Source organism: Penicillium expansum, assembly GCF_000769745.1.
Source record: "Penicillium expansum strain MD-8 chromosome Unknown contig174, whole genome shotgun sequence".
In the NCBI taxonomy this organism is placed as follows: domain Eukaryota; kingdom Fungi; phylum Ascomycota; class Eurotiomycetes; order Eurotiales; family Aspergillaceae; genus Penicillium; species Penicillium expansum.
The window spans coordinates 86,492-110,764 of record NW_015971243.1 but is presented as its reverse complement, the minus strand read 5'-3'; the positions used below and the strand labels follow the sequence as shown (position 1 = coordinate 110,764).

At 49.1% G+C, this 24,273-nt stretch overlaps 8 protein-coding genes across 8 annotated transcripts; 3 read left to right on the top strand and 5 right to left on the bottom strand.

Annotated features, from left to right (window-relative positions):
• Positions 1-1,033: 1,033 nt before the first annotated feature.
• On the bottom strand, positions 1,034-3,406 carry PEX2_053430 (uncharacterized protein; the record flags this gene model as incomplete). The annotated part of the gene is made up of 5 exons (XM_016742617.1): positions 1,034-1,635; positions 1,694-2,578; positions 2,835-3,015; positions 3,070-3,270; positions 3,323-3,406. The coding sequence occupies 5 exons, from the start codon at positions 3,404-3,406 to the stop codon at positions 1,034-1,036; spliced, it is 1,953 nt and encodes a 650-aa protein (XP_016600868.1).
• A 620-nt stretch (positions 3,407-4,026) lies between these two features.
• PEX2_053420 (COPII subunit SEC24) lies at positions 4,027-6,888 on the bottom strand (the record flags this gene model as incomplete). The annotated part of the gene is made up of 3 exons (XM_016742616.1): positions 4,027-4,602; positions 4,662-6,308; positions 6,361-6,888. The coding sequence occupies 3 exons, from the start codon at positions 6,886-6,888 to the stop codon at positions 4,027-4,029; spliced, it is 2,751 nt and encodes a 916-aa protein (XP_016600867.1).
• Positions 6,889-7,829: 941 nt separating this feature from the next.
• On the top strand, positions 7,830-10,200 carry PEX2_053410 (kinesin family protein; the record flags this gene model as incomplete). Its single annotated transcript, XM_016742615.1, has 3 exons — positions 7,830-8,112; positions 8,175-8,584; positions 8,641-10,200. The coding sequence occupies 3 exons, from the start codon at positions 7,830-7,832 to the stop codon at positions 10,198-10,200; spliced, it is 2,253 nt and encodes a 750-aa protein (XP_016600866.1).
• Positions 10,201-10,583: 383 nt separating this feature from the next.
• On the bottom strand, positions 10,584-13,723 carry PEX2_053400 (Short-chain dehydrogenase/reductase SDR; the record flags this gene model as incomplete). The annotated part of the gene is made up of 7 exons (XM_016742614.1): positions 10,584-10,674; positions 10,720-11,183; positions 11,253-11,764; positions 12,175-12,578; positions 12,647-13,230; positions 13,298-13,404; positions 13,462-13,723. 7 exons carry the CDS (start codon positions 13,721-13,723, stop codon positions 10,584-10,586), a joined length of 2,424 nt encoding a protein of 807 aa, XP_016600865.1.
• Positions 13,724-14,993: 1,270 nt separating this feature from the next.
• PEX2_053390 (AIM24 family protein) lies at positions 14,994-16,527 on the bottom strand (the record flags this gene model as incomplete). Its single annotated transcript, XM_016742613.1, has 7 exons — positions 14,994-15,326; positions 15,382-15,601; positions 15,657-15,775; positions 15,827-15,997; positions 16,052-16,123; positions 16,187-16,305; positions 16,362-16,527. 7 exons carry the CDS (start codon positions 16,525-16,527, stop codon positions 14,994-14,996), a joined length of 1,200 nt encoding a protein of 399 aa, XP_016600864.1.
• A 404-nt stretch (positions 16,528-16,931) lies between these two features.
• Positions 16,932-19,423, top strand: atm1 (ATP-binding cassette Fe/S cluster precursor transporter ATM1; the record flags this gene model as incomplete). Its single annotated transcript, XM_016742612.1, has 7 exons — positions 16,932-17,300; positions 17,355-17,414; positions 17,474-17,588; positions 17,639-17,907; positions 17,966-19,012; positions 19,083-19,299; positions 19,350-19,423. 7 exons carry the CDS (start codon positions 16,932-16,934, stop codon positions 19,421-19,423), a joined length of 2,151 nt encoding a protein of 716 aa, XP_016600863.1.
• Positions 19,424-19,657: 234 nt separating this feature from the next.
• PEX2_053370 (Major facilitator superfamily domain, general substrate transporter) lies at positions 19,658-21,381 on the bottom strand (the record flags this gene model as incomplete). Its single annotated transcript, XM_016742611.1, has 6 exons — positions 19,658-19,814; positions 19,870-19,941; positions 20,003-20,314; positions 20,368-20,674; positions 20,722-21,031; positions 21,085-21,381. The coding sequence occupies 6 exons, from the start codon at positions 21,379-21,381 to the stop codon at positions 19,658-19,660; spliced, it is 1,455 nt and encodes a 484-aa protein (XP_016600862.1).
• Positions 21,382-22,042: 661 nt separating this feature from the next.
• On the top strand, positions 22,043-23,606 carry PEX2_053360 (uncharacterized protein; the record flags this gene model as incomplete). The annotated part of the gene is made up of 3 exons (XM_016742610.1): positions 22,043-22,176; positions 22,230-22,803; positions 22,872-23,606. The coding sequence occupies 3 exons, from the start codon at positions 22,043-22,045 to the stop codon at positions 23,604-23,606; spliced, it is 1,443 nt and encodes a 480-aa protein (XP_016600861.1).
• Between the last annotated feature and the right edge of the window lie 667 nt (positions 23,607-24,273).

The window sequence follows — 24,273 nt, the reverse complement described above, 5'->3', positions numbered from 1 at the left end:
ACAGAGTGGTTTAGATTGAGGAACGGAAATTGGCGTCAATTAAGGAAGAAAAACGGGGACTAGGAATGATCGACGATCCTAGAGAAATGTAGAGAGAGGAAGTAAAGTGAGTGAGAGAGAGAGAGTGGTCTGGTACTGTTTTCCCCCCTGTCCGCTTTCTCTGCTTTCTCTGGTTTGATGGACGTGGAACCTTGGATCACTCAGTTATCTCCACAATTACATGAGAGGTACTTTGGTTTACCCGTAGTCACCCATATATAACAAAGTACTCCAGAAGTACATCCATACAACCAGAGCGATCTAAGGATCTCCGCCACAGCGCCAAAGTCTCTCACATGTCGCGCTCTATGGACGGCGCTACTGCACCTGGCGAAACTTGTCACAATCATCTTTCCCGCTCTACCGCATAGGAGGTGCTGGTTTCATCCTGATTGGAGAACCCACCACTCCTAGTTTCACTAGTTCTAAGGGGCATCCCATTAATTGGGTCTGAGATGGCGACTAAATCAGGCAAATCAAGTATAAGTCATATGGGTCTGGAGATATTGTTCTATCTATGGGAATGTAGGCCGTGTGATTATTTTTCTTGCCGCTTTATGAGGGCGCTCAGGGATACTCATGAACTTATTCCAGGGCTGACGGAAAGGCGCTAAAACATCCATGGATATATGTTGTACTCAAAATAGAAAGTACATGGACTCTTCCAATAGCGCAGTATTCGCAGTATTCGAATGTTGATCTCTATTAATATCTATGTAGACCATCATCGATCTTCGATATTTTCGTCGGTCTTCGGTCTTCGGTCTTCGGTCAAAGTTAGCTTATTTAGTTAGATACCAAAAGTTGTTCGATTAAAGACGGTAGTCCCAAAGAGCTTGCCTATTTCCATTCATTTGATTCAAGTTCAAGTTAGGTAGAACACGATAGTTTGCAACAAAAGATAAAATATGACATCACGCTGATTCAGATCTGGATGGTTGATCTTCCCAAGATAGATGAGACACTTCAGACTATTCGACTGAACGCGTACAGTTTATTCTACATATGACGGTAGATCCACTGTCGCTTGCTCCAGCATTTCAAACTCAGAGAATGAAACATTGTATCGGAGATGTCGCTTCAGTAGTTCATGAGTGACAAAGCGCTCCGGCATATTCCCCTGCGCATCGACGAAAGAAACACGGGGGTTGGCGTTGCTGATTCTGTGTAGCTCATTTGCAAAGCGATGGTGTTGTGGACATCTATCTGCACCCATCAGGAAGATCGTGACATAAACCCAAGATAGACCAAGAAGATCGAGTAGGAATTCGTTCATGTCTGTTGCCTCGCCGTCGAGTACGATAAGCAACCTCAGTATGGGTGTCTGTGGACGAGCTTGCCACCCGTACATAGGGTGGTAGATTGCTGTCCCCGAGTGCTTTTGGAAGTGGAGTTCCTTGGCTCTTTGCCAGCCTAACATCAGTTGAGTTTCTCCTCCAAATCGAATGTTCGGCCATTTTTGTTCGAGATTCTGGTGGTTGATGTAGCCTATGTAGCGGGCCTGATTCGCGACTGTAAGAAGTTGATAGCCTCGGGTATTGTGGTCGTGATTGATCATTGCTTGAGTAAAGCGATGTATGATAGTCTTGGCGATGTCTATTTCCACAAGTTAGTATCTGATATAGACGGGTCGGAGGGAAATATGGTTAGTTACCTTTGCTCTTTGGCTGCTTAGAGGCGGAAAAACCTGTAATGAGATGCTCATTATAATTCGGGCGAAGTGGTGCCGATTTCATAGACTCAGAGACCCCTAGGAGAATCATAGTTTCGTCTAAAGGAACCGCCGGCTCCCCAGAGTGTCTGAACGGAGGCACAACCTGCTCTGAATAAGTCTCCGAGATAGATTGAACTTTGCAGATATCGTCGCGTGAGAAGTATTCTGTAGGTATCTCAATCGCGGATTCCATTCTAGATCGAGCCATGCTCATCGCAGAAATGAGATCGGGCTTCATCTTGTTTCCAACAATGCCCTCTTTGTTCTTCATAACCCAGTATAGACGTTCCTCGGCGAGATCATTGTATCCTCTCCAGTCGGGTGTGACTCCTCTCCACCCACCAATTGCGTCAATGGACAATTTGAGAGGGTTGAACGTGGATTTTGCCCAAGTTACTGGAATAGGTTCAAAATATCCTGCTCGGAGAAGGTGGAGATACTGAATTGGGTGTCGGGTACGAAGATCAGCAATCTTTTGACTCATTCCAACTGTTTCTTGGTATGTTGCCACAATCTGTCGCAATTCTTGATTTGGCCATCTGCCTTGCTCTTCCTCTAGAATGGCCTTGCGTAGCCCCTTAGTATGGATAGCTGCCTTCTCTGCCTTTTTCTCTGGCGTCTTCTTCGATAACATTTTTTTCAAGCTACCAAATGCGAATGGCTTGGAGCCCTCTGCGGGAGGAGTTGAGGGGTCGAGCCGTTGTGCGGCTGGTTGCTGGGTATTAGATGAAGCTGTGCCGTCAGCTTCAGTTGGTACAGAGATTTCTGGGTCTTCGGTATCCCATATAGTAGATGTTGGCTCTTTTGCATCAATAGCAACCTGAGCTGCAGCATTGAGAGTTGCATTCAATCGTATGGTCTTATGAAGATACTGGTTGTAGCAGGTCAGAGTAGGCCTCGCCGCACTGGAACTCCCGGGTGCTGCAATTGGAAAGGCCGAGGGCACACGGCTATATGGATTTTTCATGATGAGAGTCGATGAAGCACTGCCACTATATGCTGATTCACCTGCTCGGAGGAGAAAGAGAGGGTTAGACCATCGTCACGACACAACTGATATCGTCAAATTGGCAGAGCCTACCTGGATACATGACTGCTTTGGACCACATTTCCTGAACAGGAAGTCGGGAAGACTTTCTTGCTTGGTATTTGTGGACATCGCAGTTACAGTTAACAAATTGTGCGGTATGCTCTGGTTCAATATCACTATTGAAGATATGGCCGGCCTGCTGTAGGCTTTTGAAGGCGACTTGCATATCTTGCTGGAGTAGACGAATGTTAGCATTTCATTAAGACGGAAGGATTCCACATTGTACTTCATCTTGAGAGCGGATGTCGGCAGCTTCACTGAATATATTGGAGTACTGATGCGCAACCCCGCTTATGGCTGAACGTGCATACGGTGGGGGACGGTTCCCCGTCTCAGCCTCAGCATCCGTAGTAGGCAACCTTGGAGCTGTAGCCTCATTTTCAACATCATAATACCGACTAATAGCATCCTCGATACTTTCCGCTTCCTTAAATAGATGTGTTAATATTGGGAAAAGAGAAGTGATCAAACTGTCTTACCTCTAAAAACCTAAGGGCAGTTCCTTCATTAGCCTCTGGAGCGATGGCTATGAACTTCGCTATGTCATCTCTCGAGGGTAACATGGCGAAGAATGAACATTACTCCGAAGATGTAAGATAAGGAGGGGTGGGGTGCCATTAAATGTCAAATATGGTATCAAGTCACCAGACAGAAATGAAACTAGACAGTGCAGGGATATAGATAGCGCCTGTTCTCGTTGGCACTAGACGACTACCCAAGAACCACTAAATAGCACTAGCCCTCAATTAGGGACCGAGCACCGGTGGTCTGTCTTTTCAAAAGATTAGATCATTTGATTTGATTGACCTAAGTTGTTATCAATTTCCTACTATCATCTTAGCCTTTGCCCATTTCCCATGCCCCGTGGGAATTCGCATGGAACTATAAAATATGAATTATAAGATATAGTAGGAAAATGATACCGTTAATTCTTCATAGATGCGATCAGCGTCTATCGCCTGTCAACTATAACCCAGCGATCTACTAGTACTAGATAATCCAAACATGCCCGCCGTGATAGAAACCCAAACGCAATCTTTCCCAACGTAATGGTACAGGCGGGAGGGCTCGCGAAAACACGAATTTCATGGTCCACCAAGACCAACCGGTCAGCATCCTCATTACTGCACGACCTGAGAACAAATCGTCAGTGCTGACCGATACGATGGTCAGAGCAGAGGGCTCAAACCTTCTCCTGCAAGGAACCCATCCACTGATCCAAGCTGACACTTTGGTCGGCACGGTCCTCAACCAGCATTGTCTGAGCCCAAAGACGCAGACCGGGCTCGCCATCTTCGCGAACAATGTACAGGTGAGGCACAATCATGCTGCCCACACCCTTGGCCCGGTGATCCCGACTCTTCTCAACCACGGCCCGCACACGCTGGTTGAACTCGTTCTCGACGTCGGGGAGGGTTTGTTTGCCCACCCGCAACTGGGACTTGTCAGGGACGCCAAAGACATCCTCGATAAGCTGTGAAACAGCGTCGCGGCCAACCCAGAGGAACTGGGTCTGGCCATCGTCAATGAGGTACAGACCGTAGGGGACGAGGCGGCCCGAAGACAAGTTAACAGCAGGGGGAAGGAGAATTTCGCCCGTCTGTGGATCAGGCACACCCGCATTGTCGGGCATGTCGTGGAGTGAGTACATTCTTGGGTAGATATATTGGATGAGGAGCGGCAGGGGCAGGGTTGACAGAAGGCAGAGAGCTGCGGACCGCATGTCCGTGGGGATCTGAGCGGATTTGCGAAGACCAAGCTAGAAGAAAAATAGATTAGTATAGAACAGCTATCACAGCCAGAATAGAGAAAACTCACGTTCTTGATCATGGCAAGGAACAGGACAGGCAAGGCTCTCAAGTTGGCAGGGAACTGGAGACCACCGCCGCTAACGCTACCACCCGCAAGCTCCTTGCGGTAGGTCTGTAGAAGCTCCACGATCTTGGCCTGAAGAGCTTCACGAGCGGGCTCGAGACCGCTGCTCAATGCGCGCTCAACGGCCTTGTGGCTGAAGAATGTGGCGATGGCCTGTTGGTCAGCCGAGGCGTAGACGTCTGCCAGGGTCTGGGTCGTTGGAAGTGCCAGGGTCAAGACACGGATACGACGTTCACCGTTGCAGGTAGTGTGAAGGACAGCCGCCTGCATGCAGACGACCGGCTTTGTAACCGTCTCATCAATAGCCACCTCGACCACGTAGGCCTGGTCACGGGGGAAGGCCGGGAAAGCACAGAGATCAGAACTACGGTTGAAGAAGTTGCCGTAGAAGGTGTTCATACGCAGACCGGTGGTTGCGCGCACACGGAGAACGGCCTCCAAACCAATCTCCGAAGAGAGATAGTCAGAGAACTCACGGGCGAACTTCATAGCATCTTCGGTCCGTGCGGCATTCCACCCGGGGTAGAAGTAGGTCTGACCACCGGTGTAGCGGGGCAAGCAGCTCAAAGATGCCACATCTTGGTATTGCGAGGAGAAGAGGAACATATCCACAGAGACTTGAGCTTTTGAACATTCAACTGCAAAGCTCTTGTAGAAGGAGTTTGCTGTTTGGAGCAGACTCGATTCCTTGCTGGTGCCCAGCACCTTTTTGTCTTCTCTCATAGTGAGCGCTCCGTGACCCATGTTGGGCAAAGATGAGCTCAGCACAGTCATCTTTCCACCGACGGGGGAGATCAACTTGTAACCAGCTCGCAATGCCGCACCCATGGCACAGCTGTTGTTTTGGGTGTTCTGGAACATTTCCTGCAGCTTGCGGAGGAAGACCTCAATGTTCTCCCGGCATTCGCTCAGCGTCACCAAGAGATCACCAGGGATGGGGAGGAAAGGCTCGTCCAGATCACTGACAACCAACATCCGCGGCTCTGAGGACTCTGACTCGTCCCGGGGAATGCTGAAGTAGTGCAAGCTTGAGTCCACTGCAATAAATCCGAGGCGGGTACGGCGGTCTGCGTTCGGGATGCGATCAAGGCTCTCTTGGATAGTGCGAGCGGTGGTGGCCAAAAGACCGTTGGTCACCGATGCATAGCTCACATCGATCAAGAAGAGGTAGACCAGAGGTTGAGGTGGTCGGACCATGTATTCCTGCGGCGCAACGAATTCCACCATGCTGTGGTTGAGATCGGCACGCAGCGCACGATCAGCGGGCTTTTGCAGTGTAGAATCCCAATCGAAGGCTTGTGGCACATCGTTCGTCAGGTTACACATATTACAACGCCAGCGGTGGCCATGATCGAGGAAGGTGACGAAGGGGTTGATGTAGGAGCGGCAACGTCGGCATCGTGAGATGACTTGGTCTGGAATCACAGGAATAGGGTCCTCGGCGTCATGAAGAGAAGCATACGGTTGGATGACAAGGGCGAAGGGCAACTTTGATTTCTTCAAAAGTGAGTTGGTTGTGGGTACAGCGTTGAGCGTGGAGCGCATATATTTCGTAGGGCAATTGGCTTCGGGCGATGGGTAAACACTGGTCTGTCAATTGTTAGCATATCGACTACATGCGCAATCTGGCATATATACATACTCCCGGAGGCAAGATAACTGGAGGAGGGGGATAGTCCAGCTCAGCGACGTTGAAAGGTTGGGATCGAAGGTCCGTGGGGTAAAGCTGGTTGAGCTGGATTTGAGGTCGCATAGGGGCCTGGGCCACAGGCTGCGGGGGCGGCATGTGGTGAGGCTCACTCATGCCCATTCCACCGAATTGCTGTGTCATCTGAGAGATGTCGGCGGCAGCAGGCGCGCCGTATGATGGTGCTGCAGGCTGCATCTGGCTGGGATCCGCACCGTAGGCGGGTTGTTGATATCCTGCAACTTGGGGTTGTTGAGGGTAGGCCCCGTAAGCACCTCCAGCTGTGGGTTGTCCACCGAGTGCAGCGTTGGCGCCGGAGCCAAAATCGAATGCCTCACCAGCGTAAGCTCTCTTCTTCTTTCCACCTGCGGCGGGTGCAGGCGCGCCTTGCTCATGGACTGGGGATTGTGTGGGTTCTGGGGAACCGTAGGCGGGCTGGCCATACCCTTCCTGGGGAGGGAATCCCCCTTGTGGTGCTGCCATTAGAGTTGAGTAGGTTGTATTTGGTCGCACTTAAGGGTTGGGAGGAAAAGAGGGTTGCGCTCGTCACGAAGTCGGCGGGTGGAATCGATATGAGGAGGCGGGTGGTAACAGCTCCTGGAACCCCACAATCAGTTTCTCGTCAACAAAACAGGGTGAACCTGGTTACGTACAGGGCAGGCTGTACCTTTAGAAAACCCAGAAGTATCACAAAAGGCAGTAGCGAGGCGAAGGACAGCTCACCAGAAGAAACCAAGGGAGTGTGGGAGAGGCGGTGATGATGGTCTACGGTGGCCTTTAGGTCGTGGTGCTCCAGCCAATCAGAGACCAGGGGACATGTGACGAGAGGCGTGTCTTTATACTGTACGGCAACATTTGATATTGAGTATAGGACGGTCTAGATATCAATGTTGAATGATATATATGCAGTATTTCTTGCCATCGAGCTGACCTATATATATTTCTAAGTATCTAGGCTGGTCAAACATGAGCACTTAGCCCTAGGTCCAAGCGCAGTGCACATCCGTAGATTATACTGTACTGTCAATTGTAATTATGAGGCTAGTCATGGTATTTTCCAAGATTATCACTTTGTTCAAATTGTATCAGAGCAATTATATATCTCCAATGTGGTGGTCGACTCTTAAGAATGTACTGATAACATACGTTGTAGAGCAAAAGGCCGTTGCCCTGCCAACACCAACCACACCGGTTGCTGCACAAGAGAACTCCACACGTTCCACAACCTTCAGTTCTGCATACACCAAGTAGTTAGTTTCGTTTCTTTGTTTTTTTGTGGAGGACTTTATTGTTCTTAATTGTTCTCCTTTTTTTTACTTTGCACTTCGTTCCAGTCATTCCTTCGGTTTCGTTTGGATTGGATCGCATCCCTGACGTCCAGGACCCATACCATCACACGACGATTGAATGAACATCCCGCCACAATGAGTGTCCGAGTTGTCGCGCGTATTCGTCCCCTTCTCAAGTCCGAACGGGAGACCGATGTGATCGTTCGTACAGGATCTTCTGCTACCGCCGACTCCAAATCACGCCAGTCAATAAATGGCGACAAGAGTGACAAGAGCGATAAGAAATTGGCGGCATTGAGGGACAGGGATAATGTGGTTCGGATTCCAAACCCCAAGAATGAGGGAGAGGAGTATGCGTTCCAGTTCAATGGCGTGTACGACGCGGATGTGTCGCAGCAGGAACTGTTTGATGCTGAAGGTGAGTTGCTATTCCAAGCTCACCAGGTCTGTGGTGGGGTAGTATATTGATCGAAGTGATAGTGTCGCCAACAATTAAGCATCTTCTCAACGGGTTCGACGTGACCCTCTTCGCATACGGTGTCACTGGAACAGGCAAAACACACACAATGCGTGGCGGGAAGACCCTGGCAGACCGGGGTGTAATTCCCCGGCTACTCAGTGGCATCTACAGACGCAGCCGGAAGATTGAGAAGGATAGCGAGGGACAGACGACAGTGCAGGTTGCCCTGAGTTATTATGAAATTTATAACGACAAGGTGTACGACTTGTTCGAGCCGCCCGAGAAGCGCACAATGTCAGGTCTTCCTCTCCGGGATAATGGGGGCAAAACCGTGGTTTGCGGGTTGAGCGAGAAGCCGTGTACCACTTTGAAGGAGTTCGAGCAGCTTTATGACCAGGCTAATACTAACCGATCCACCTCCGCGACGAAGGTATGATATTATGCCAACATATGGGTCTATATTCTCTGCTAAACATCTAAACATAGCTCAACGCCCATTCGTCTCGATCTCACGCCGTTCTCGGTGTGAAAGTCACCATCACATCTCCTGACAAGGTTCGCGTCAGCACTGCTTCCGCTATTGATCTCGCAGGATCCGAAGACAATCGACGGACGGAAAATGATAAGGAGCGCATGGTCGAATCGGCCAGCATCAACAAGAGTCTATTCGTTCTGGCGCAGTGTGTCGAAGCTATCAACAAGAAGCAGCATCGCATCCCGTACCGCGAGTCCAAGATGACAAGAATTTTGTCCTTGGGACAGAACAATGGCTTGACAGTGATGATTCTCAACCTCGCCCCTGTCCGGTCTTACCAACTTGACACGATTAGCTCTCTGAACGTCGCCAATCGCACAAGGAAGATCGAGGTCCGCGAAGTAGAAAACGATCCCATGTTTAAGGGTCCGGCCCGGCCATCTATCCGAGCATCTATGGGCACGCGGCAACCTTTGCGCGCACTGACAGCTTCTGTGAACGTCAATATGCCGGCACCCGCTGCGAAGGACTCTGCAGAAAAAGAAGACGGCAAACCCATAAAGGCATTCAGTGTGTATTCGGACAAGCCGCAACCCAAGCTTGTTAGCCAGCTTCGGAAACCGGACGCACCGAAACGCACCTCGATCTCCAACGCTCCCTCTGGTCTTCCCTCATTGAAGGCCACTCGTCAGCCTTTGGGCGCACAACCCACCGCGCGCCATGACGACTTCTCGGCTGCTAGGATCGAGGAGATGGTTGAGAGGAAGGTTGAGGAGATCTTGGCTGTGCGGGCCGTGAGCGAACAATCGAGACAGACACAAGTTCATGAGCTTAATGAGCAGCTTCAAAAGCGACTGGAACAGTTGGAGCAGCGCATCGATGGCACAGAAGATGCGCGGGCTGAGGGTCTGTCATATCTGCTGATGGCTAAACAACATCAGGCACGTGGTGAAGACAGCTCAGCCCTGAGGATGTACCAGCTGGCAGCTCCCCACTTCCCTCACAATGAGAAGCTGGCAGGCAAGATTGCTGCCCTGAAGCAGCGTGTTCATGCAAAGGCTTGGGAAGAGAAGGCCCACTCCCCGCCCAAGGGTAGGGGTAGCATGCTCTCCCTTAAGAAGGACGTAACACAAACCCTCGGCAAACGCCAAGCAGAGCGTCATGCGGATGACTTCATGGACCAGACCCATTCTGGCTTTTCAAGCGACGAGGATGTTCCTCGCCCAAGGCATAAGAAGCGTGCCGCAGCCAAGCTTGGTCAGATCGAGGAAGCCCCCGAACTCCTTGATAGTGAGGACCCGTCTATCTCTCCCCGAACAATGCATATTCTTTCCATCATCAACTCACGGGATGTGAGCCAGATCAAATTGCTCAAGGGAGTGGGCGCTAAGAAGGCAGAGGCTCTTGTTGACTGTCTCTGCGAGATGGACCAGACATCATTGGATACAACCGACAGTGGAATCGTCTCAGACCAGTCCCAATTCCAGGTTAACAGCCTGGCACAATTGAGCCAGCTGAAAGGCGTTGGGGTCAAGACGGTCGAGAACATGAGACAAGGAGTATTGGCTTAATTGCTGCATTTTTGGGCGGCATATACCGGAGCATAGTGGTTTTTTTTCTCTTCTCTTTTCATGCATCATCCTTCAGCGACGGTGCTACGGCGTTTTCGTGTCTATACTCTTGCTAGGTATTTTGGTCTATCTTTTGAATTCATCCTAGGCACTTTGGGAACATCCTTCCCCATTGCGCTCTTTTGTGGTCAACCCTTTCATAACCATCCATCCACGATCATTTCTCAGCATTGTCCTTTCTCTATGTTTGCCGATCAGAATGTACGACTAGTTAGATGGTCTTTCTCTGGTATGTTCTTTAACATCCTTCCTAATATTCTTGCCTGGTCTCTTTTATCAGTATAACCCCTCGGGGCACCTGTTGGCACACACAGTTCGTTACATTAAATACCCAAACCCGTCAAAAGACCCTTCTCTTGTAACCCGAGCTCCTCATCCAGTTTAATCCACAATCTCGACCTAGCCTCTGTGTCCCTACAATAAGATCTCGCAGGCCCTTCCCAAATCCGATTAATATACCTCCCTCCACCACGCCCGTTTTCCGCGCCAACACCCTGCTTCCTCGGATCCGGCCCAAACTCCGAAGCAGTAGCGGCATGAGAAATAGCTAACCCACCCTGCTGCGACGTGATAGCGACATAGCGCAAAAGAAAGTTGAGTCCGCCCGGGGCCTTGCCCGTGTTCTGAAGACCGTGCCAAATACCCGAAGCCACAAAACCAGGATGGACGCCGTTCATTGTGATGTGGAGGTACTCGGGGTTCTTGAGAAGTCGAGATTGTAGCTCTGCAATCCACATTTGGAAGTAAAGTTTGTTGTTTTGATAATCTCGGCCCTTCTGGCCCGGTCCACCATTGAAATGGTCCAGATCGAAGACTCCTAGATGGTGGTAACATGAGGTTGTGCATATGACTCGAGGCTCGGCACTGCGAGCTAGAGATGGTAGGAGTCGTAGGGTAAGTAGTACATGGGATAATAAGTTGACCTAGGATGTTTCTTATTAGTGTCTGCTCGCATGCACCAGAAGTTCGAATAGGACAAGAGGGAAACTCACCTGATGAACTAGCTGGAAACCATCCTTCGTCATATAGGTTTGCTTGGTAGATTCTGGAATGCCGGCGTTGTTACATAGGATATCCAAAGTACGGTCGCATTCTAGCCATCTTTGACAGAAAGCCTCGATGCTGCTGAGATCTGCCATATCGATCTGCCACCATTCGATAGTGGATGAATGGCCGCTCGCGGCGGCGAGGGCTTTGCATTCATCCACAGCAGCTGTTGGATGTAATTCCCACGCGGGTGGCTCGCGGCAGGCGAGAATTAGGTTTGCGCCCCATGATGCGAAAGACTTTGCTGCTTCGAAGCCAACGCCGTTGTTAGATCCGGATATGATAATCCATTTGCCTGTCAGATTGGCGCCGGGGACGTGTTTGTCTGTGAGGAATGTGGTATTCGTGCCCCTCACGGCCTGCAAGTAATCGTATAACCATGCGAAGATTGAAGCCATGTTGGGATAGATGTTTCCTTTGCACTGAGGAATATGGACAACATGGGACATGGGAGCTCCTGGAAATAAGGATCATCTTATAAAGCAACGATGGATCACTACCCCGGCAATGTCTTACCTCGGTGGGAGGCTAAGGCTTAGCCGCATTCTTAGGTCCCCCCCCTCAGATGTTGAAAACGTCATGAATTCTGTTGCCTGCGAATAGAATACTCTGTATGGACTTCACACTCGTGTTATTGTTTGTATACGAAGTATGGAGTAGGCATTTTAACTTTGGGAAAGATGGTTTATTACTAGAAAAGAAGACGGAGAATTATCAAATAGATACATATCTATTTATAGTCACATTGTAAATCCTTCTAACTACAACACCGATAAAGGGGAGAATATCTATAAAACAAAGACGTCTAAAATGACCGGAAAACTCTTGACAGGGCCACATATTATACTTTGGTCATTTTAAACCCACCAACAGCCCCCCTGGCAAAGACAAACAAAGTCGACCCAACAGTCATAACAACACCACAGAATATCTGTAGCCGAGTATAATCACCATGGAGAACATCGGGGACCAGAGCACCGCCAATAGGAGTACCAGTCAACGCCGCAAACGAGATGACAGCAAAGAAAGTGCCGTTGCGCACGCCCACCTGGCGAAGATCGGAGATCTGCGCTATAAGAGCCGGTGCAAGTGAGACAAACGCACCAGAGCCGAAGCCGTATAGGGCGCTGAACAAAATTGCTGGGATATTGCCTCTCGACGGTAGCCAGAGGGCTAGGACGAGGATTGCCGAGAAGAAAGTCGTTAGAACCATCATGTTGTAGCGGCCGACTTTGTCGGCGAGATAACCTGGGAGGGTGCGACCGAAGATACTATTTGGATTTGTTAGTTCATCAACAAGGTGAAGGCGTATGGCGCAGAAAGACAAAGAAAAACCTACCTAGACGCATTCAAAATCGGAATCAGATACCCAGCCAGATTGGCAGACATGCCATATCTCTGTGCCTGGGTAATAACAAAAGTGAACGGCACGAACATGCCCCAGAAGAAGCAAAAGGCAGCAGCAAGCGTGAGTGCGAACTTGAGCTCAGCCAATGGCCTCAGGAAACCCAGGATATCAAATGGCTTCGGGCGATGCGGTAATCTGGACTTCAGCGTGAGGTTGGCGATACCCAACATGAACAAGATGAGGAAAGCGCAGATCCTCATCGCCCAGGGGAATCCGACTTTGGGAATCAGCTGGGTGACCATGATTGGGAAGATGACTCCGCCCAGACTGGACCCAGAGGCTGTTACGCCGAGGGCGAAACCACGACGCTTGGCGAACCAGGTGCTGACGGAGTTGACGGAGGCGTTGAAGATGGCGCTTGCGCCGATTGGGCTGCAGATTCCTTGAGCGAGAATGAATTGGTAGTACTCAGTTGAAAGGGAAGCCATCATTAGGCCGAAGACGTGGAGGACTGTGCCGATGAGGAGGATCCAGCGTGGGCCATAGCTGTCAAATATAGTTCCGAATACTGGGCCCTGAGGAAGATGTTAAGATGCGTCTTGGGGGTATAGCAAGCTGTTTCTGGGGGAATGGTATACGCACGCAAAAGAACATCATGAAAGTCTCCAGCGATGTGATCCATGTTACTGTGCTAGTGGAGAAGTGGCTCAATTGGTGAGCTTGGTAGTAATCTTGGAAGACTCCGATGCCTGGATGATATTACTATCTTGTTGAGCTCATGTATTCAGGCAGAACACAGAACTTACAGTTGATCCAGCCGAAGCTGACGAATAAACCACAGAAGGCTCCTAGGACAACCAGCCATGCCTGCGCACCTCCATCAGGTGGTGGACCAATCACCGAAGTTCCTGGTGCTGGGCCGGCAGCAATTAATTTCTCAGAAGATTGTTCATCTTTTTCTGGCGGTGCGAGTCCTTTCTCTGGGTCGTTGTTTTCATGGACACCCAGAACGGGCATGGTGGTAGCACTGTCGATGGAGGGCGCAACCGCAGTCTCATTGTTGGCCATCTTTGTTGGTTTCGAGGGAAGTTCGAGTTATAGACTTGAACTGTTTCTAATCTGTCTTGAGTTATTAGAATATCGCATTTTGAAATAAGACGACCAATTTATAGATCCCAAATGAAGACGGGAAGTATCAAATTAAGAAACAAAATGGCGTTAGACAAGTTCGATTTCAAACTCACCTCAACGTCGGCCCAGCCGTTTGGTCCTGGTGCTCTAGGGCTGTTGCAGATTAAAATCTTCAGGACTAGGTGGTATTTAAGGGGAATATATTCGAGAAAAAAAAGAAACGAAGCTATCATGACCCTGGACAATCGGTTTCTGGCTAAGTCCGAGCTAGCAAATCATGCTTTTTAGATAGCCACTAGCCTAGGCATAGTACATGGTTGCTTCACTGCGGTTGGTCAAGTATTCACGAGACCCGGGAATTGCCCTAACTGGCGAACCAATACCTCTTGGAAGGCTTACGGCGGTAACTGCAGCCGTCGGACATATCTGCGATAGCCCGAAGACCGAGGGCGGATTTAGCTGGTTATCCCGGAATATTACCTGTTTGGGAATAAAATATGGGTCATTAGTATTCAAAACATATGAAACATATCATTTTGGTTAGATGCAGTTGAAACAACTTAATCTCTGGTATCCATCTGGCTATAAATCAGTGAAACTGTGGAAATTGATCCTTCTACTTAGCCCCCCTTAGCCACCTGCACGAAAGCTCCAATAAAAGACTAAATATGTAGTGAGGGAGTTCGAGAGTAGAGGAAAAATGTGGCATTTCTTGGAGCTGGTAATGGATGAAGGCGGGCTAGGAAGTATATTCAAGATGCAGCCCCGGAGTACTTAGCTATGTATGTTATATATGTATGTATACCTAACTAGGTATGTACTCCGTAGGTACCTGGTGTTTCTTCCTATACATTCCACAATTACATGACATTAGGATTCCTTTTTTAATATTGGCTCTTGTTACCTACATCATGGTTGTGAGGTTCATTCGAAGCAATCCCTGCGTATCAGCGCTATTTAGCAAACAATCCGGTCGAGCTTCTACAACATAGGTGACCGTCTATCGCGTTTTTCAGGCTTTGCCGAGTTCGGAACATCCCAGAGTGAAGAAAAAAAGAGATTTGTCGGCAATTGCCAAGATAAAAGAAATGCTCATACTGTACAGGATTCAACGTGATAATCATCCCAAATGGAGACCGCTCTAGCCCGTACAAAACCCAATGCGAAGAGAACTCCAAGTCGACCCTTTTGAAGCGAGTCTTTCTATTTAGTTTGTGCGAGCAACTTCCTCGATTTCGACCTTTCCATCTTTGCGAACCTTCGCAACGCTCCGGCTCGTTCCTTGGATTTCCTGCTCTAGTTCCGCGACAGAGCGCGTCAGGTCAGCGATATTGCTGACAGCCTTTTCGGCTTCTGTCTTTTCCTCTTCTGGCTTCTCGTCTAATGTCTTTGCATCTTCGGTAGACCGAGGAGCGGGCGAGGTAAAGCCACTAGTGACATTGGCGATCTCATTAGCTTCCTGTGGGGACAAAACATCGTTGATACGAGGTCCGCGAGATTGCACGAGGATGGTCGTGGGACCATCAAATTGCAGGAAGAGCTAGACAACATTGTTAGTTGGTGAATCTTAAAGGACAAAAATGGGGCTTCCATACTCTATCTCCCCAGATGGTCATTCGAGACCAGGTGCGCAGCTTGTGGAACCACTGCATAGTGGTTTTGTATGCCTTGGAATCAGACACGTCACGAATGAACTTGGCATTTTGTAGCAGTCTGGGTAGCGTCTTCAGACCCGGGACCTGGAAGTTGAGAGTGGTGGATTTGAAACGGTAGGGGCGAGGAGGGTTAGAAGCCATGGTGTAAGCGACAACATTGCTGTCGATCAAATATTAGCGACGTCAGACGCGCAATGGTGGCGGAGTGGTCATACCTGGGATGAGCAATGTATTGCTCGCCATCCTTCAATTCAACCGAGTATAGCTGTCCGTTTCCAACCAACGCTATTAAACCTCTGCCAGTCACTTCGGAGCTACCCCAATGAGACAAGCTCTGCCCAAATTAGCTTGTTGTTTTCTCTTACCCGACCACGGCTCGACTTACCAAGTTTGCGTTGATAGTCGGCTTGATGTTCAGAGACCGGCCCGTCCATGCAAGCAAAGCCCGTCTTTGGGCGACCATCCAGTCCACGGAGCCATTGACGTTAACAACGGCGAAGGAGGTATTGGGCGATCGAACGGAAACGAGAGCTGTGACAGGGGTTGGTGAGGAGACCTGGGGAATTGTCAATTGCTGCCGTTAGGTTCTCATCTGCATCGCGCGTCTTACCTTTTGATAAAGGAACGGCACTCCGACGATAGCCCTCCGGAAGGGTTCTAGAACGCTCAATGTGGAAACCACCTGCGCAGATTATGCGTTAGCATGACTAGTCTGTCAGGACAACATTATTGCTGGGGCGCATACATTATCCGCCTTCCCGCTCAATCCAACCAGCGTTCCGCGTCGTGTATATAGGTTCTGCGAGGCCGAGAGCGAAACGGAAAGAAGCGAGTATGGAGCGCCGACAACATCGAAACGCGCATCTATGTGTCCTCATTGTCAGTGCCACAATCATAAAGCCTGGGGGAATTGCAATTACCTCGTGATTCAACAGAGCTGGGCGTGCTAGCGAGTGGCAGATTGTCGCCATTAACCGAAGACACTCCCGAGGGCGCGGCGCGAATCTGAACCCATCGCGTTTGCCGGTGGACGCGAGGAACAACTCGAGTCCAGGACAGAGGCCGGACACCTTGGATGGGGCGCATGGTGTTTGGAAAAAAAGAGCGACAACCAAATGCCGAAGGGAGAATTTACGTCAGTTGTGACGAAAGGGAAATCGGGAAATCGTGGGCCCGAGAGCGATGCGGCCCATGAAGTACACAACTCCCCCTCGGAATTGCGACATTTGGGGTTTCATTATAAGAGGTTCCTAAGTTACTTTCATTTTTATTCTGCATCTATTGTTTCCTTGACCATCTGTGACCATTCTGGACTTTGCATTGAGACCGTCGGGTTTTACTCCGAAGCCGGCGATTTCCCCCCACGAGCTATCGGAGACAATAGCTACCCTGCGCGCCAATCTTTCTTACTCGCTCCCACTATGTGCCCCTGAACCTCTCTCAGTGACTCGAACTACTCTGGAGCTCGAAGAATATCATCTTTAGCGGCCATGCTGCTCAGAGCCGCACGATCGCCGTGCTGGCGCACAGCGCAATTCGCCTATCCGAGCTTCACTGGAAAGCAACGAAGCACACGACTCAATGGAACACACCTACGCACGTTCACGTCAAATAACAGTTCACTATGGAGTCAGTCCATAGACAATAAAGATCCCGGATCTGTCAAACCTACTCCTACCTCGACCCCCGCACCATCACAACTAGCAAATGCCAATATCATCCCAAAGCCGGAAGATAGCGGCAATGCGAAGACCCCACCAAAGAAGGACTTGCTGAGCGAGCCCGTGGCTGGAAAGAAAGAACAAAGGAAGGCAGACTGGGCTATCATGAAAGAAATGGCCAAGTATCTGTGGCCGAAGGTAATTCCCAAGCACTGTTAGTATATGGTACAGGGTATTGACTATAGCTGGTAGGATGATTGGGGTACAAAGCTCCGTGTCAGCACGGCACTTTCATTGCTTATTGGAGCAAAGGTGAGTTTTATCTATTCTTGTGTTTTTATCAAAACTATGCTAATATGAAGCAAATACAGATCCTTAACGTGGAGATCCCGTTCTACTTCAAGAACATTGTCGACTCTATGAATGTAGACTTTGCCACCGTCGGTGGAACTGCCTATACTGTGGCTGGATCAATGATCATTGCTTGTAAGGATAGCAGCATATTAAAGAAGGCACTTGTCACTAATATGTTTTAGATGGTGTGACCCGTATTGGAGCTACATTATTCCAAGAGCTTCGTAATGCGGTCTTTGCTAGCGTTGCGCAGAAAGCAATTCGGAAGGTGGCATCAAATGTCTTTGAGCATCTGTTGCGCCTGGATCTCAACTTCCACCTCTCTCGGCAGACCGGAGGTCTGACCCGCGCAATTGACCGCGGTACTAAGGGCATCAGCTTCCTCCTAACCTCCATGGTTTTCCATGTGGTCCCGACAGCGCTTGAGATTTCGCTTGTCTGTGGTATCCTGGTATGTTTTGACGGATGATAACGAGCATTGTTGGTCCTAGGTCACTAACGTGTTGTAGACTTATCAATATGGCCTCCAATTTGCCGCCATCACCACCACAACAATGATAGCATACACGGCGTTCACCATTACTACAACCGCATGGCGAACAAAGTTCCGGAGGCAGGCTAATGCAGCTGACAATCGCGGAGCAACTGTTGCCGTGGACTCGCTCATCAACTACGAGGCCGTCAAGTACTTCAATAACGAGAAATTCGAAGTGGCACGATATGACAAGGCCTTGAAGAAGTATGAAGATGCATCAATCAAGGTGACTACGTCTCTGGCATTCCTCAACTCTGGTCAGAACATGATATTCTCCTCTGCGCTGGCCGCAATGATGTACCTAGCTTGCAATGGAGTTGCGAACGGATCCATGACCGTCGGTGACCTAGTCATGGTCAACCAGCTAGTCTTCCAGCTCTCAGTCCCCCTCAACTTCTTGGGATCTGTCTACCGTGAGCTGCGCCAGTCCCTACTGGACATGGAGACGCTTTTCAACCTGCAGAAGGTGAACGTCACCATCCAGGAACGACCCAACGCCAAGCCCCTGCAGCTGACGCAGGGCGGCCAGATCCGCTTTGAGAACGTCACTTTCGGCTACCACCCAGACAGACCGATTCTGAAGAATGCCACCTTCACTATCCCCGCAGGACAGAAGTTCGCCATTGTCGGCCCTAGCGGCTGCGGCAAGTCTACAATCTTGCGTCTGCTATTCCGCTTCTATGACGTCCAGTCTGGCCGCATCTTGATTGACGGCCAGGATATCCGCGATGTGACAGTCGACAGCCTCCGCAAGATAATTGGAGTAGTGCCGCAGGATACACCGCTGTTCAACGACACAATTGCCCACAACATCCGCTATGGACGGATTGATGCATCGGACGAAGAAGTGCGCCGAGCTGCGGAGCGAGCCCACATCCACAAGCTCATTGAGGGTTTGCCTGATGGCTACCAAACTGCGGTTGGTGAGCGTGGTATGATGATTTCCGGTGGCGAGAAGCAGCGGCTGGCAATTTCTCGGCTGATCCTGAAGGATCCGCAACTGTTATTCTTCGATGAGGCAGTAAGTTTATCCCACCCCTTTGTCTGCTAGCCGCACGGTTGATTGGGGTTACTAATCACCCTCTTTTTAGACATCCGCCCTAGACACCTACACGGAGCAGGCCCTCCTCCAGAATATTAACAGCATTCTCAAAGATAAGAGCCGCACAAGCGTATTTGTGGCTCATCGCCTACGCACGATCTGCGACAGTGACCAAATTCTGGTCCTGAAGGGAGGTCATGTGGCAGAGATGGGCTCGCACCGCGAGTTGCTCGAGATTGATGGCACCTATGCAGAGCTTTGGAATAGTAAGTCCTTTTTTCATTGTAGTCTGCAATTCTTTCTAACTCAGTTTTAGCCCAGGAACAGTCGATGGTCCAGGATGTTGACCTGGAGCAGAGCCAGGGGGAGGATGTTCAGCCTAAGGCGTGAGACCAAGAATCTGTAGATGACCACCCAAGATATAAGTGTTAGATTACTTTTATATCGTACTCGAGGGTTACTAGCACATAGCATCCCAATGTGAATATCATTATGCATATCTTACGGACTTGTTGATTACAGCAGGTAGTAATTAATGTCTTCAATGGTGGATAATAATAGGATTATTCACAAAAGATAACTTGAAAGAGTTCCTCATCTATAGATTTCCATGGTTTGTTACCCTCAAGGGACATACACCATAGGTGCCAATCCATCCTTGGGCTGATGCTTGCCTTGAGCAACACGCTTATTATGAACGACATAAACAACAATCTGCGCGAAAGCACTTGCGATTCCTACAGATACCATAATGATCATGGTACGTAGGCCCGTTGAATAACTGGTCGATATTAGCAACTGTCCAGCAATGAATTTCAGAGGATACCTTCACTTACAATGGTTTGTCTCCCGCTTGGAAATACTGCGTCCCAACCATCAAACCGCTAATCGCCGACATAACCCACATTCTGCAGTCAAAAGACTCTTATCAGCTCCGGTCAAGGTCAAAATTGGAAAAGGAAAACTCACGCAATGCTGATACTCCGCTCCCTCGGATCTCGACAGTTAATCTGAACCCAGAAATTATGTATGGGATGATATCCCACAGCCAAACTATTCACAGCAGTCCAAAGTCCCCAACGGGACCATTTTCCAGCATGGGGCTGGACCTTGAGAGTCACTATCAGGGCAATGAGGTAGCAGACTTGAGCAGCGATAACAGTTGCACCTCTGAGATTAGTCCGATCGCTCATGTAGGCGAAGAAGAATACCACTCCAAGTGATAGGAATGCGCCGACTGCGGCTAGAGCGTTTGCTGCTGTTCTGTCAAAGCCGAGTGACCTATAGAAATTAGCATCAGATCAATCCATCTACCAACGGCAGTGAATACTTACATGATGATAGAAGGTGTGTAAGTGGTGAGAGGACTCCATGTTGAAAACACGACGAATGTAGAAATGAAGTGCCGCCAGCGACGATAGCAAGCGACAGTACGGAAGACGACTTTCAATGGAATATTCACGCCATACGCGCCCTCTGTACTTCCGCCATTGTCGGTTTCCAGTCGCTTTTGGAGAATTTCCTTCTCGGAATCCGTAAACTTGATAATTCCCGGGCTTAATAATGGTCTGGTAAGATCCGGTGATCCAGGTAGGAGTAGTGATAGGAGGAATGAGACGAAGATGGTGAATAGCCCCTCAACTGTTGACGTGTTAGCGAATGAAGTCTTGTAGTTAGAACATACATACTCAGGAAGAGCCACTGCCATCCTCGAATACCATGTCGACCATCGAGCATCAAAATACCAGAGGCCAGGATAGGGCTCAAGGCATTACCACCAAACATCCCAAAGAAGAAAATGGCAACTCTCTTGGCCAATTCTCTTTTCGTATACCACGACGACAAAGTGTAGACTGCACCAGGAATATACCCTGCCTCAGCGAACCCTAAAAGCAGCCGTATAGCTAGGAAAGATCCTCGATTGCGAACAAATACTTGCATGGTAGCAAGCAAGCCGAAGAGAAAAACCTGAGCCGAAATCCACTTGCGAGGACCAACCTGTCAAAGTTCTTATTAGAATCATATCTCCAGAGAAGTAGTCTCGTACATACTCGTTGCAAGGCCATGTTACATGGTATTTCAAAGACCACGATCCCCATAAACATGAGCTGATTCCCCAAATTGATTGTAGACTGTGAAATGTTGATATCAGCGGCGAAGCCACCAGTCAATGCACTCGCAATGTTCATGCGATCTAGCTGGAAAACGAGAAGACCGAGGAAGAGCAGAGGCAGGACGGTCACATCGATCCTGGCGAAATGAATGTCAGCGTTCCATCCTTGGTACTCTCTCTGGGGATCATTGGTGGTTACTTTCTGCGAGCCTTTTGCTCTTGGCTGGGATCCCATTCTGGCAATTGACCCAGTGTTGATGAAGTAGAATGTCCAGAGTCACTAGCCTTGAGATCTAGCTTTTCATCGTTCATTTTGATATCCATAATGTATCATTCCCCTCAGGGAGATTGGTAAAGAGAGCTTGTTAATACCCAACAGCGTGAGGCGAGGTAGAGATAGCAGAACCCGATGAATATTGCAAGTAAGTATAAACTACTCCGTACAGAGTATAAATTATAGATTCCACTTTGTCTTATCAACTGCTATGGAGTAGATATTTACCTCATTCGCTATACCATAATCTATAATATGGCGTGCTACGATAAATCTCTCCTTAAAAAACCTCACGACAGACCTTCAAAATATTTGTTGAACCGTAATTCTTCTTGGGGCCGCGTCTTACTTTAACGGGATTTGAAGGGGTTTGAAGGTAAATTGGACAGGTGAAGTATTCTGGCGTTGTAACTGGTTCGATCGAGGTCGTAGCCCCGCGACGCCAAATTGCGTGACAGGGCCCATAAACCACGACAGCAGCGAACCCTAGATCGATGCTAGAACACCCCAGATCGGTATTTGCGACGGGATCTCGCTTGCATCTATATATCGCAATTATATATCGGGATTCTTCTATAGCTTTTTTAATTTAATTATTTTTTTAGTTTCTTTCATTTTTATCATGGTGCCTGTTAAACGAGTCGCCGTCATCGGCGCTGGGCCGGCGGGAGCCATTGCCATCGATGCTCTGGCGCAAGAAAAGACCTTTGACATTATCCGTGTATTTGAGCGTCGCGAGGGTGCTGGAGGATGTTGGTCCGTTTATTTTTTCACGATGTTCTTCGGCAATGACTGACATGAAAAACTAGGATTGGCGACTCATCGCAGCCTCCAACGCTCCGCGACTTTGCATCTCTGGCGACAAGAACAGCTGACCAACCGTTACCTATCCCCGAAAAGCTGCCTGCACAGACTCCCAAGTCAGATCAGCCTCGTTTTACTGAGTCATCTGTGTACCCTTATCTGGAAACCAATGTCGACTATCTGCCCATGCAATTCTCCCAGGAACCTTTCCCAGTAGAGCGCAGCGAACTCTCTATATCTCACCACGGACCTGAAACTCCATTCCGAAAGTGGGATGTGGTTCGGAAATACGTTGAGAGTCTAGTAGACCGCCGGGGTTACAGCGACTTCGTTTCATACAATACCACAGTCGAATTGGTCGAGAAGGTGGGGACGGAGTGGAAGGTAACACTCCGTAAAAATGGAGAGAAGAGTGACTATTGGTGGGTCGAATGGTTTGATGCGGTTGTTGTGGCAAGTGGACACTTCTGGGTCCCATATATACCCCAAATAGAAGGCCTGGAGGCATTTGAGAAGACCAGACCGGGCAGCGTGATTCACAGCAAACACTTCCGCGGGAGAGAGAAGTTTGCCGACAAGGTAATCAAGATTCTCAAATCACACAATTAAATTGTCCCAGGCTTATTATACTGACATGATTATTCCAGCGAGTTGTGGTTGTCGGCGCATCTGTCTCAGCAGCCGACATCGCAGTCGATCTTGTGGAAACGGCGAAGACACCAGTCCACGCAATCACAATTGGCCATGCCCCTAACGGGTACTTCGGTGATGAAGCGTTCAATCACCCCAAGATACAAAAACATCCCTCAATAGAACGAGTCTCGAACAGGACTGTACACTTGACGAACGGAAATTGCATCAAGGACGTTGACCACATAGTCTTCGGCACAGGCTACAGCTGGACTCTACCATTCCTACCGTCCGTCCCAGTTCGCAATAACCGTGTCCCCGATCTGTACCAACACATTGTGTGGCAGAAAGACCCAACACTTTTGTTCGTCGGCGCCGTCGCAGCCGGTCTGACATTCAAGGTCTTCGAATGGCAATCGGTATTAGCCGCACGGCTGCTGGCTGGTCGAGCCATTCTACCATCGGCTGAAGTGATGCAGAAATGGGAAGCAGATCGTGTAAAAGCTCGAGGCGATGGCGTGAAGTTTACACTGCTCTTCCCAGACTTCGAAGACTACTTTGAGACGCTGAGGCGTTTAGCTGGTGAGGGGGAGGAGGGCAAGGGACGAAAGCTGCCTAAGTTTCGCCGCGAGTGGGTAAGAGCATTTTTTGAGGGACTTGAACGTCGCAAGGCTATGTGGAAGAGGTTGAACTTTAAATCTCGGGCTTTGTTGAATAATGAGACTGTCCACAAGGAAGTAGCTCGGCTTTGAGCCCAACTAAGCGAAGTTCCAATCCATTCAGGTAGATTTTATATTATTTGGTCCTTTCAAGCTTAAATGTAGATAGTACCCCTTAGAGACAGGTCAATTTATTACGGGAAAGCATGGGTGTCGAATCAACTTCAACCTTGCCGGAGGAAGCTCTCGTGGTAAGAGATGGAGCCAGATAAAAATGAGATGAGTTGGGTAGAAGATGAGCTTTATTAAGAGGAATGGATAACAGCCATAATAACTCCGTTTGAACCCATTTTCAACAGGTAGCCGCTTTCATTCTTTTATGAGCTCTTTTCTCATGATAATGAACACCTGAATATGGGTCATTTGTATAAACTGGACTAATGGATATCAATTATCGTCACCCGCGCTAAGGGATGAAGTATCGTATGATGGGCATAGTAACCCCTATTGCACATACATTCTAGTATTGCAGTCAATATTCTGTGGCGCTATCTGTAAATGCGTGATGGGAATTATTGGGAGATTTCAAGCTAGTATTCCAACTTGATGAAAGGCTTTTGATGCAGCATTTTGAAGTGGACGGGGAAGAGGAAGTGAAAGAGGAGGCGGAAGAAGACGGAAGAGGAGATTGCCATGTCATGGGTCGTCGGTCTGGGCCTTCATTGACGAAAAGGTGGCACGGATGTATTAAAAAGCCTCA